The 12,514-nt window shown below is 38.7% G+C and overlaps 1 protein-coding gene across 5 annotated transcripts in view; it reads right to left on the bottom strand.

Annotated features, from left to right (window-relative positions):
- Positions 1 to 12,514, bottom strand: part of cep112 (centrosomal protein 112) — a 168,235-nt gene that overhangs the window by 80,163 nt on the left and 75,558 nt on the right. For all 5 annotated transcript variants that reach the window (XR_007928915.1, XR_007928917.1, XR_007928916.1 and 2 more), the window contains exon 20: positions 6,218 to 6,400. Coding sequence is in view for 2 of the 5 variants with exons in the window: in XM_051887107.1 (XP_051743067.1) it covers positions 6,218 to 6,400 (183 nt within the window). In the remaining 3 variants the exon portion in view is untranslated. The remainder of the gene's footprint in view (positions 1 to 6,217; positions 6,401 to 12,514) is intronic.

The raw sequence follows: 12,514 nt of genomic DNA, 5'->3' as shown, positions 1-12,514 counted from the left end.
TCGTATTCTCGTCGCTTCATAACTTTAAGACTGAACCACTGTAGTCACATGAACTGTTTTAAATACGTCTTTAGTAGCTTTCTGGGCATTTGAAAGTGTTGCCAGAAAGAGGCAATGGAGGCCTCACTGAGCCATCAGATTTTATAAAAAATATCTTAATTTGTGTTCTGAAGATGAACGAAGGTCTTTCGGCTGTGGAACGACATGAGGGTGAGTAATTAATGACACAATTTTCATTTTTGGGTGAACTAACCCTTTAAAATAGAATGAAATACTTCTCATTTGTGATTTGATTTTCAAAAGCTATGTCCAGTTCTGCAGCTTACCAATAACATTAGATCATTCAGCAGTAGCAACGCTCCCTAGAGACCAACAGTACAGCGAGCGATTAAACCACTCATAGTGAACAAGGCTTAATGCGTGCAGGCTAATAAAAGCCAAAATAAATGAAAGTGTAGATTTTGACCACTGTTTTTTTCTGTATAATAATGATAGCGCCCAGAAGTTGTGGACGTGTGGAATGGGCATTAAAGCGCATATGGTCTCTGGAGTCTGCTGTGTATTGGTTTACTGTGCTAGCTGCAGGCAACTATATTTACTGAGAACCATCCTGATGTTCTGGTCTTTTCATCCTCAAACAGACTAAAGAAAACAGGAACCCGGAGGGCGGCAGAGTCTAAGGAAACTAATACACAGACTCCAGTCCAGAGACGAGGGGATTTGAACTCCCTCATCATCTTCCTTCAGATCGATATAGCCCTCCACTGCCACGCATGAGAGGAGGGCTAAATCTAACACACCACTGAATGGAAACTGAATTTGGATTTGGACTTGTAGACAAACTTGAAGTCTCCAATGAAGGCTGTAAAACCAGATGTGCTGTGATTTCCTGAAACTAACAGGAAAACACACGCTGACACCATGTAATGTGGGTTACAGAATGAGCTGTGACAAACCAAGGGTACAGAGCGAAAACAAGTCACCGCAACCTGGAACAAAAGCTCCCTGTGCTGTGAGAAAAGCTCGAGTCATTTGCTCATCTTGCACGCTCCTGATGTCCTGACCACATCAAGACATGAGTCTGAATGGCTCATCTTCATTGTGTGTGAAGGATGTCCATTCACACTGCCAGCTTTCCGCAGCATGTCCTCTGATGTATTCCAGGAAGAGATGTGAGTGATGTTACCCGTCACTGGATGACCCTGTACTGTCTGCTGGTGACGTGTGAAGGTTTATGGAATGTGAACTGACTTGACAAGCATCACCTCCAATAACAATCATTTTGTTTTACTAAAATTATTCTCTTTTAACTTTTAGATCTTTAGATTAAACTCACATGTATAGGACTGACTAGAAACAAGTCTTGGCAACACTTTATTTTACAGTGTGCTTGTTACACGTTATATGTACATAGGCCTTGACATTAACACCCGTCAACCTGCCAAACGCGGGTGGATTTCAGCAGTGGCGTGTAACGCAGTCACTCCTACTAGCCACTTTGGCGTGTTGAATTTTATTTGTAACATACATTTTTCAATTGTAGTCTTTTAAAAAGGCATCTGAAATAATAAACTAAGTGCAAAGTAGTTTTGTCAAAATACTGATTTTTCAATACATATCGATACTGAAATATTTGAAATGCTTCCAATACTTATTTTCCATGGAATAGATATGCGATACCAGCTGCTCTTTCTCTCTCTCTCATCTCTCCAACATTAAGTTGACGCACAAACCCGCCTCCCCTCACTCACTCGTTTCATTTGCTCCGGGTGAATATTGTTGGTGTTACAGGGCTTGAATTTCGGCGTGTGTATTGAGCATTATTTTACTCATTCTCGCAGATTTTGTGTTCACACCCAAAGTGCGCGCACATAAAGCCGCCTCTCAGTACTAAATTGAGTTCCTTTTCGCTGCTTATTGAGCTTAAACAGTCAAATACACACAAAATAATGTCAAAATGCCGGTCTTGGTGAGTACTCATGTAAACACAGTAAGTGAACGTAAACAGTTGAGAAAGAAAACGCACATGCAACAGTATAATGGATCCGCACATCAGGTCTGAAAGTGACAGCAACCAAATTATGAAAAAGTTAATGTCAATAACTATAAATTTTGCGTAATGGACCCTTTTCACATTTCGTCATAGTTGGGTAAGTAGAAGCAGTCATAGTTGGATAAATGTTTATAGCGAGATGACAGCAAATATCATTTCTGTTCTCATTTGCTACAGCAAAAGAAAAATTCAATTATAGTCTTTCCATGACATTCCAAAAGAAGGACAAAATAAAGAAAAAGTGATTCCAGCAGTCAGAAAAGAGCATTACGTGAAATTTGCCATCAGTCCCTCAGCTGTTGTATTAGAAACACCCTCACAGCAGTCTTAATTTTTTTTTTTTATCTTTTTTTTTTTTTGTAATTCACTGCTATGGTAATATAACACTGCTATGGTAATATATGGTAATAAGTATAGAGTTCTAAATGTATATCCAGATGTGTGATGTTAATAACTGTAGAAACACGTCATCACAGTCTTTGAAAATGGTCTATTACATGCAACTGTAACACTAAAACAAACCCTAATCCTATAATAAGTACATGTTGTTAATTAATATTACTCAGTACATAATTGTATAAAACCCAATCCAAAACCCAAGTCTCAACTCTAAATATAACTTTAATTTAGTTGTTACCAAACAGATATCCAACTAAGTTCAACATTGTTACATTGGCTCAGCCAATGGTAGGTCTATCTTTTTGTTTTTGTTTTTATGGCATAAGGGGGAGTGAACCATTATTTATGCATGTCCAACATTTGAATCAGGATTCACTAAATTTGAAATCCAAATAATAAAATTACAGAAATACAATACAGGAAACTTAATAGCATATTTTTTCGTATGAAGTAATGAGTAGTGGTGAATAGATAAGAGCATTTAACTGTCTAGATATCTAGAGCTCATGTTGACTAATATCTAATGAAATAAAATGAAATTAGCATAAATTACATGAATGAATGTCGAAAATATAACTCAACAGGTAATGGACAGAACTGTGGTGCAGCAGTTAGTGAACATGCTGGTGACACGCCGACTCCATTTACACCTGACATTCATTGCAGTGGTCAGCACAAAACATAGGTCTAACTTGTTTTGTGATCTGATCATTCATACTGCATTCAGAGGTAGAGGTGCAATATTTTTGTGGTTTTATGATCAGATCACCTGAGATAGGTGACACAATTTCAATTCTGCCCTGTTAATTGCCCCAATTTACACTTACAATAACATCCTGTAACTCTCCACTATATTCCAGAAACGGTTGCTGTCGATTAGGTCATTTGGAGCCCGAGTCTGCGCAGTAGTGATCCTGAGGTGGAGCCACGATATCAAGGTCCCGCCTACACTCCCGCAGACTCATTCGCAAGCACAGCTGTCAATCATGATGTTATACCACGTTTTTATACCATCAAATTAACTAGCTAAAACCAAACGAACGAACGAACAGTTTCATGGAAAGGGTGGGGCTTATGACCTATAGCGCAGCCAGCCACCAAGGGGGTGAACAAAATGCTTTGGCTTCACTTTTCAGGCAGGAATATAACAAATTACTGTTTGCATCTTCCCCAGTGCAACACTGTGATTGTTGTGTGATTGGATCAAATTCCAATCTTCCAATCCCTTCCACGATTTTCATGAAGAACAAATGATCAATTACGCTTTGCACTCTTCTTGGGAGGATCAAAATGTAAAACTTCCGGTTTTCAGATTGTTTTCATGAGTTACTGAAGTACCCATGTTACCTGGACAGCTGTGAAATGGGTGTGATTTGTTTTGAATGAGTTTCAAGCACATAATGTAAACAAGTAACGGCAGCATTTTAGTAGCAAAACGGGCAAGTGGGTTTAAGGTGGACTGTGAACAACATCACTATGTCTGTTACGCTCCGTGATTCAAAGAGACAGGCAGAGTTCACAGTAAACACTTTCCAGGTGCTCTGAGTTTGGATCACTTATAAATGCACCGACTTCACTTTTTCTTGTGGGTGTATTGTCGAGCTATGCTGCATGAAAGCGAAGAAATTAAGATAGAACTCTACAGAATTATTTCATTTCAAAATAAAACCATATAATAATTAGTATTTAGCTCTTGTTTTAGGCTTGTGGTCAAAACACTAATTTTCGAGTAGTTTTCTTCAAGCTGTCTGTAGCTGTTATGACACTCTCTAAATTCACAAATTCCCTCAGAGCCTGCACTGCTTGTATTACCAATAACGTTGTTAAGCTGATTACAACAACTAAACAGAAATGCGGAGCATCCTATAGGAAGTCACTCACTGTAATGGCGCCATGGGCGGAAAAGTGAGTAAAAATATGGATTGAATAATATAAACCTTTGAGATTTTTGTAATGTTGCAACAGTGGGTTTTATGGTCAACAATTTTTATGCTCTTCCCACAACAGAGCTCATTCAGTAAATCATAGATGAACTATTCTAAGTGATATTCATCGTAGCCTAATGAAACTTTCTGAAGTGTAAGAGGGGTGTAGGAATATTCCAGGATCTTAAAGCTTTAGAGAGTTTCAGAGGACTGCTCTGAGGTTTTCTATTCCAAATTTTAGGCTTCTCAAGAAAGTAGAAGTAATACTAAATTATTACAGTGGTGAAATTTTGTAACCTTAAAAGTCCAGCATTGCAATTTTTTCAACACTTTTCTAAAATCGTAACCCAATACATCATCAATATCAATACTTGGGTCCCTGAGGGTTGAGGTTGAAAAAGTTATTTTCTTCATAAATAGCATTAAATTTCATCATCTCTCTACCTGTCAATATTCTTGCAAATATTTCCTGGGATCTTTTCAAGTCCATGAGTTTCACTCTTAGTGAGTTAGAGAGGGTTTTTTGGAATGGAGATTTTCTGGGCCGTAGAGGTTTGATGTACTTCTTGGCCAAAACTGCATCACTGAATCACAGAAGAGAAACAGATCAGCCAAACCACAAACCTCTTCCTTCAAGTGCCAACTACCTGCTGATGAAGGACATGTCCACTGGATCAGGCCACTTGAGACGCAAGCGCTCAACAACACTGAGTTTCTTATGAAGTTTTTACTATTATTTAGTTGTTTTTTTTGTAAAACATGATCTTTCTTGTTTAATATGACACTGATAAACTCTTTTGATTTTTTTTAGTCAGATAATTAATCATCGATATCAAACCACTACTAGCATTAATGTAAAAAATAGTTGTTTCCATTTGCTAAGTAGAAAACAACTTTCACTCAAAACAGAAAAAACCCCACTGAATGTAGACCAATATTTTTCGCTAATATATCAATTCAGATTGGAAAATTTCATCATGTCCTATGCGGCATCAACAACTCTGAACTTGTTTCTCTTGCGAGGAGCCAATACATATGGTTTAGCCATGCTGACAATTTACATTTAATCTTAGGGTTTGACGAGTCCACTGAATCCACAGTTGGGGGCTAGTCTATCAAACGGCTTCCCACAGAGATCTCACGATAGCCAGGTTGAAGAGGGAAGCAGCGGACGGGGCACTTGGCACAACAGGCACCAGAAACCCGCTGATGACCAAAATGGAGGTCTTATGGCTAAAGAGCTCATTAACACTCTCTAAATAACATATGCCTGTTGCAGCAGTTTCAGATATTAGAGAATAGTGCTTATTAGCAGATAAATGCTACCTACACCGCAGCGAAAAAACCCAGCAAACAGAACTGTAGAACTCAGTGGTGGTGCACAGACAACTAACCCCAATATAAACATCCCAAGAAAAGAAGAATGCACCCTACGGTTTCCAATAAAAGGCCACAGCCACAATGGGCTGGGAAATTTACCTTCTTCATCCGGCAGCCTGTGGTTTCAGCCGCTTTTTCAATGAAAATGATTACATTTTCAATGAAATCCCGCAGTGGAAAGTTGCACATGAAAAATAATGGCCAAAAAGTTGGCACTTTCCTAATTTAATCCTTGTTTTTTTCGCACTGCATACTAAAACATGACAACAGTGTTGCGAAAAAGTGTGCGAAATGCAATTTTTTAAAAAAGTACCTTAAAAACAAATTTCTATGTAATGGAACGTGCAAAAATACAATAATGTAATAAAATTCACAGAGTAAAAATAACCATCAACTGTAACATCCTAATTAGCAAAACAAAATAGTGACGGAAAACGCCGGAAAGGAAGAGACCCCCTACCTGAGCGTCGCGCTTCCTCCACTCCTGGGTTTGCGTTTGCTGCTGGACCATGGCGGCCCTCGCCTGCTTGTCCAAACTATCGATTTCCCGCTGGTGGTCCTGGACCAGGCTGTCCTTCTCGGCATTGTGTGTCTGGAGTAGGTGCGTCCGCTCCTGTTCATGCTGCAGTTTCAGTTCCACAATCTGATTGGACAACAAGGAGTAAGACTTCATCAGCGGAACATCCCTGTCGTCATGACAACTTGTGCATGGCTCAGCGAAAGAAAAAAGTTCACGGCTTGCCTCACAACACAAGAAGCCTACGCAAGTTTTTGCATCACTATGACCTCACATGTTGCTGTCCTTCAACTTTTGCGCTAATTATGACAAGCTAGCCTCTCTTTCAGCTCTCATTAGAAAAAACAAAAAATGTGGCACAGAACTAGGCACATAAATTGGCTTAAAATTATGGCCAATACCATCATCATATGCTGCATAGAAGACGAGGAAGCAAGAAATGAACAAAAAGAAAACTCATTTTATCCAATTTCAAATCTTTACCTATAATCCCATTTATTCCAACAGACTGCTCAAAAAAAGAAGAAGAAAAAAAGAAACACTCCTCATTCATTCATTTAATTAGAATTTTCCTGTCTGTCCATACTGTCATGATGGACATACCGCAACTTTAATAACCACTTACTGTTACTTCTGAGTCCTTTTCCGAAGTGTTGCGCTTTGTCAAAAATGGAAAATTAAGAGCCTAAAATATTCCAATCCACACGGCATCCCTGCTAACACTTATTCAGAAAAAATGTGGTCAGCATTGAAAGCAAGAAGGAAAATGTTGAAAGAACACAAAAGCTAGCAGTGGCATTATCTCGCTGACTTCCACCTGCTGTGCGGTGAGTCGAGCCTGGCGATGAGAGGCAGCGCCCAACGGTTCCCAAGGTCCGTTCCCACTCTCCTCTGGATTGGAGATGGTGACCTTGGCCAATCCGGCCCCCCGTCTCCCAGTTAGCCTGCAGCGAGAGGCCTGGTCCCTGCAGTTTTCAAGCTAATCCCCCCACATTGTGGAGCTCGGCACCCTACCTGGCCTGCCAGCTAGAGGCTGCTGTGGTGCTATTGAGTGTAGGTGATGAATGGGATTTCAGCTTGATTCCCCCAGCCAATCAGGCACAAGGCCACAAAAGACGCTTCAAACAGCCCCATGGCATTTCTAATTTTAGTGGATTTTGAAGAAGCTGAAGTAAGATTTGGTAAGGAGATTCCTCATTCTCCAGCTTTATCGATTTCGCCCTTCAACACTGTAGAGGAAGAGATGTGGATGCAAGCAGACATCTCTAATATGGCAAAACTGAACAGCCAACAGAAAGAGCCTCAACTAATTGATCAGGGACTGCCGAAGGACGCAACTCTCCAGTCTTAAAGAAATAGGACAGATTTCTTCATAACACACCATGCATTAACATGCTAAACATACAGATCTCTGCTGGTACTTACACTACAATTCAACCAACCAATTTGCAATATATACACTTCATGACAGATGAATTGCCCGTGATCAGTGATTACCTTAGTTTAAAGCCCAGCGTACAGCTCGCTGTGATGGCTTAAACCTGTCCCACAGCACTTGTCGGATGAGCGACAAAGCAAGGCTTTGGTTTCGACAATTCTGAGTTAATTTTTTTCGACGCAGGGTGAAAATCCACGCCAAATATATGGCGATATGACAGTGGGAAAGCAAAGGGTGGGGGAGAGATTGAAAACATTGAAACGTCATAGAAAGGGCTGCTGGGTGCCAGGCTCTTAAAGCGCCAGTGCTGAATGGCTGCTGTCACTGGGCAGATGTGATTAGCGCCCCCTCCTAGAGCGCCAGCGTTGAGGTCATGGGGCGGTGGGCGACTGAAGGAGGCTCCCCGCGCGGTATCGGAGAGGAGGCACTCAGTAGGGGTTCTGTTTGAAGAAAGAAGAGTGGCGGAAAATATATTCTATTATTCAGAGTACAGATACTCCAAAAAGGACCATTCCGTCTATTTGTTTGTGTGCAGTTTTTTTTTTTTTTTTCCTGAAAAATTGAAAAAGAGAAAGAGAGAACTTGAGATAGACTGCTTGGTTGATGTGGATAGATAGGATATATCCCCAAATGTAGCCTCCACAGTTGTGAGTGGGATGTTGTTAATGTCATATACTGCTTGACTTTCTACTTGTTGTGACCTCAGACATCAGCTCAGCGTTGGCACACCAAGCCGGCATGACGTCAAATGGTGAGGAGGTCAAAGAGAAACAACACTTCTATAGAAATGCACTCTTTTAAAGTCCAATTGATGGGAATCCTGGGGAATGTTTCTTTGTGTCCACATGAATAGCCAGAAGTGACCCTCAGAGCACAGTTCACTCATTAAAGCAGCACTAAACATCTCAGCTCAGTCCTGCCAGCACATAAAAACTAGACCTTTATGAACTTACCTTTAAAATTGCTCTCAGAAGAATACAGGCTAAATTTCATTAGCACTAATTCCTTAAACTTTTGACAAATATGTTATATTATCCCAATATTGTGTAGTCAATAAGTCACTACAAAGCAGAGGGGTGAATATCATAAAATCATGTCCATTTCAGGCCATGGTAAACCCTTAAAAAAATAATATGAAGCCAAGTTTTTTGCAGTGTGACATTTTCAAGAAAATTGTGATGTACAATTATGTAAAAGTACTTCACTTAAATATATATCTATATTTCTTATAGGATTTTTTTTCTTTTCTTTAATTTGCAATAATGAGAATTGGGAAGAATGTACTTAATTATCATGCAAAAATGTCTTAATATATAAAAAAAAAAAATGTAATTATGAAGAATTATGTAATTTTATGAATCACTTTTGACACTACTACGACATTATGACTGGTCTGATTTTGGGTGAGTGGCATAACAGTTTGAACTTAAATCAGTTTAGACACTAAATATTATTGAGGGTTTGTTACCTTGGCATTTTTATCTGTCACAGAATAATTAAAAAATTCTATTATATTCTCTAGCGATATGATCACAGCAGTTATAATTGACACAACATTTAGGCAAAGTCTAGAGGACCGATGGGTGGCATTTATTTTTTTTTGTGGTATTTGCTAAATGAGCATAACAATGAGCAATACGTAATATTCTCTCCACTCCTTCTACAAAGTTAAATTATTATAAATAGCAAGCATCACAATAAATAAATAAATAAATAAAATAAAATAAAATAAAATAATAAACAGTGCTAATTGATTGGCCTGCTAATTATATATTTATTAGACCTTATAACCACTACAATTATTTATCCTTGGCCAAATGATCAAAATTCAACACACTGCTCGACATACAAGCTGAACATATTTATCTACTAAAAAGTCTACATGTTCCTGGTGTTAATGTGAATGATTCATCAGCGCAAGCTGACAATCTGACCGTGTGAGTGGGAACAACAAGAACATGTTTCAATCATTTCCCTACTAACCTCCTGTCTGCTGCTAGCTGTGACCACCACAGGAAACTAGCATAGCAAGCATTAGGTAAGGAGAAGCATTTTTGCCTGTTTTCCCTTTCACAACCCTCTTCCCCATCCCCGAGCTAACCTAGCTGCACACCCGCTAGCCTGAATTTTTGTACTTTGATGAAGGAGGAATATTGTAGAAGTCTTTGAGGCTTCCAAAAGATTTGAGTGACGCAAAATGAGGTTTCACTGGCTGATGGGGGTGTACTGGTTCAGAAACAAAAATGTTTGAATAATATTTCTTGTGTTCATTTAGTGAAAAACATGAAAAACATGCCTTTTCATGCATTTTATTTTTAACTAGATTTTTATTTGACAACAGATATTTTACTTAACAACAGTGGTTGTTTGTCTTCGTAATCTTTATATAGTTCAACATTCGGGTCATGAAAGTAAAAACTCCATTTATTTTCTCAATAGGGAAATTGATTTTTAACGATAACTTATAAACCTTTAAAGACAGCCCTGCTGTGAGCTATGAGGCTGTTAATCGACAGTATTTGCTTCTGCTGAAGCCATTAGCCAGCAGTAGTTCAACTTTTGAAATAGTTGTGTTTAACAGCAGAATTTGTGGTAAAAAAAAAAAAAAAAACTACATTACCCATGATGTTGCACAAAAAATTCCACCAATCAGAGAGTAGAAACAAGCAAAATGCGCCAAAAGATCTCGCTAGCTCCGGAATACTGTTACAACAAGATGCCACTGCTAAGACTTCACGGCTAAGTTTGATTATCTAGAACAGGATATCATGATAACACCACAGGCGTTTGACCAGGCCTTATAAATGAATGACTTGTCAAAGGGGACTGGATTCTGCTGGCAGATTGAATCTTTCACAACACAGGAAATAAAAAAGAGATCATATTATCTGTCCTTTCTTTTGAATTTTAGGCTTTAGTAGTTTCTTACAGTATGTCACGTCCTGCTCTTGTCATTCTCACCCACTGCTGAGCACACTAGCCAAACCTAAAGATGAGAAATTCAGCTCGGTTTTAAATAACCTGAGAAAAAGCAAGGAGCGCCCACAATGCATTATGTGGGCAAGTTCAAAAGTAACGAGCCGCCGCAAGAACAAGATCAATAGAGCAGTTCTTCAACAGTGGAACATCAAGTAGCATTGTCTGTCCAAGTGGGATCCGTGAGTTGCTTACAAACAATCACTCTGACCTGGTGTGAAGCAGTTCATTTTTGATAGTCCAGACAGAGATAAAATAGAGAACAACAGTGTGAAGATGAACAATAGACAGCTTGACAATAGTTTGTTGATCTTTTTTTCTACAAAAGTTTGTATTACTTGTTTCGCTGTTTTGATATAATTCTATCCCCTTTCCTATTTAAAAAGCCTTGCTATGTGTACTGTGCTAAACTAACTGGGACTAGTCACAGCACTTACTATATATTGTTGCCCTATTGTTGATTTGACTGCTTCTATTGTTCTCCTAATTTGTAAGTCACTTTGGATAAAAGTGTCTGCTAAATGATTAAATTAATCGAACATGGATACAGTGATTCTGCCAAAATTCCACAGTTGCTGTATTTATTGTTACACTGAACACGACAAGCCGACCGTTGCAAAGCACTTAAACTACGTCAGAAATAGAACGGGGAATCCGTTTACTGTCGGGAATTTGTCGCGTCGTATCCCGCCACACCACGCCGCATCCAGTGTAGACATTATCACTGATTATAATGGTTTCTATTGTCTTTTGACACGTCGCGTTGCGCCGCTCAAGTCCGCTGTAGACACGGTGTTACTAAGCTTGCTATATATAAAACTTTAAAACCACATGGTATCTGAAAACATTTTAAAAAAATTTTCCTAGCAATACCAAATTAAGTTATAATAACAATAACTGTTTTTTGCAAAAACTCTGGTTACCAGAGGTTTTCACCTCTCGCAAGAGGTATAGACCATTTGGGTGTTTGTAAACAGTGATGATGTGTTGTGTGGGCGGAGCCTCCCTGTGGCAGGAAAAGACAGTTCTACAGCAGCAGTCTATGGAAGCCACGGAATAAAAAAAATTTTCAGTTTATATCTCACAATTATGATTTTTTTTCTCCCAAATCCGAGTTTATATCTTATAATTCTGAATTGCAAGATATAAACTCAATATTCTAAAATATACCCTATATCTATATCCTGCCATACTGCAATTTTTACCCTCAGAATTGTGATATAAACTGTTTATAAAGTCAGAATTGGGAGACATAAACTCGCAATTGCGAGAAAAAAGTCTGTATTGTAAGATAAAAACGTTATAGGTTAAAATGTCATCTATGTAAAATATTATAGTATTAAATATTATTTCATGCTTTATCTTTAGGGCTAGTTTCCTCCACTTGTTACCACAGTTTTTCTGCCACCACAATGCAGTGATGAAACTGTGACATCTGCTCCCAAATGGTCTATAGTTATCACAATTTCTTGCAAATAGACATAAAAAGCAAATAAATGAAAGGATATAACAAATACAGCATAATGCATGGTTTTGTAAGTGTGAAACAAACACAAAATGTCTTATTTGGATCATGGGCTGAGAAGGTTTACAATACCATGTCCTGAGGTTGCCCAAGCAGTTTACCAAGCGCTACCAAGTAATCACCTAGTGAACTGTTTTTCTGCTACTCCACCCACCAGTTTTGACAGCCATTTGGCTATAGCTGCAACAACATTGTCTCTGCAATGCTTTGCATGCACTTAACTTAGTATGTCTCTTTGGCAGCAAGCATTGTTATATGGTGTGGCACAGAGGGTAAATGCCTGTTGTAAAATCTTACAACT

Source organism: Ctenopharyngodon idella, chromosome 3 (assembly GCF_019924925.1).
Source record: "Ctenopharyngodon idella isolate HZGC_01 chromosome 3, HZGC01, whole genome shotgun sequence".
NCBI classification, from domain to species: domain Eukaryota; kingdom Metazoa; phylum Chordata; class Actinopteri; order Cypriniformes; family Xenocyprididae; genus Ctenopharyngodon; species Ctenopharyngodon idella.
Note: the sequence above shows the minus strand (reverse complement) of the source record. Positions and strands in the feature narration are given on the sequence as shown.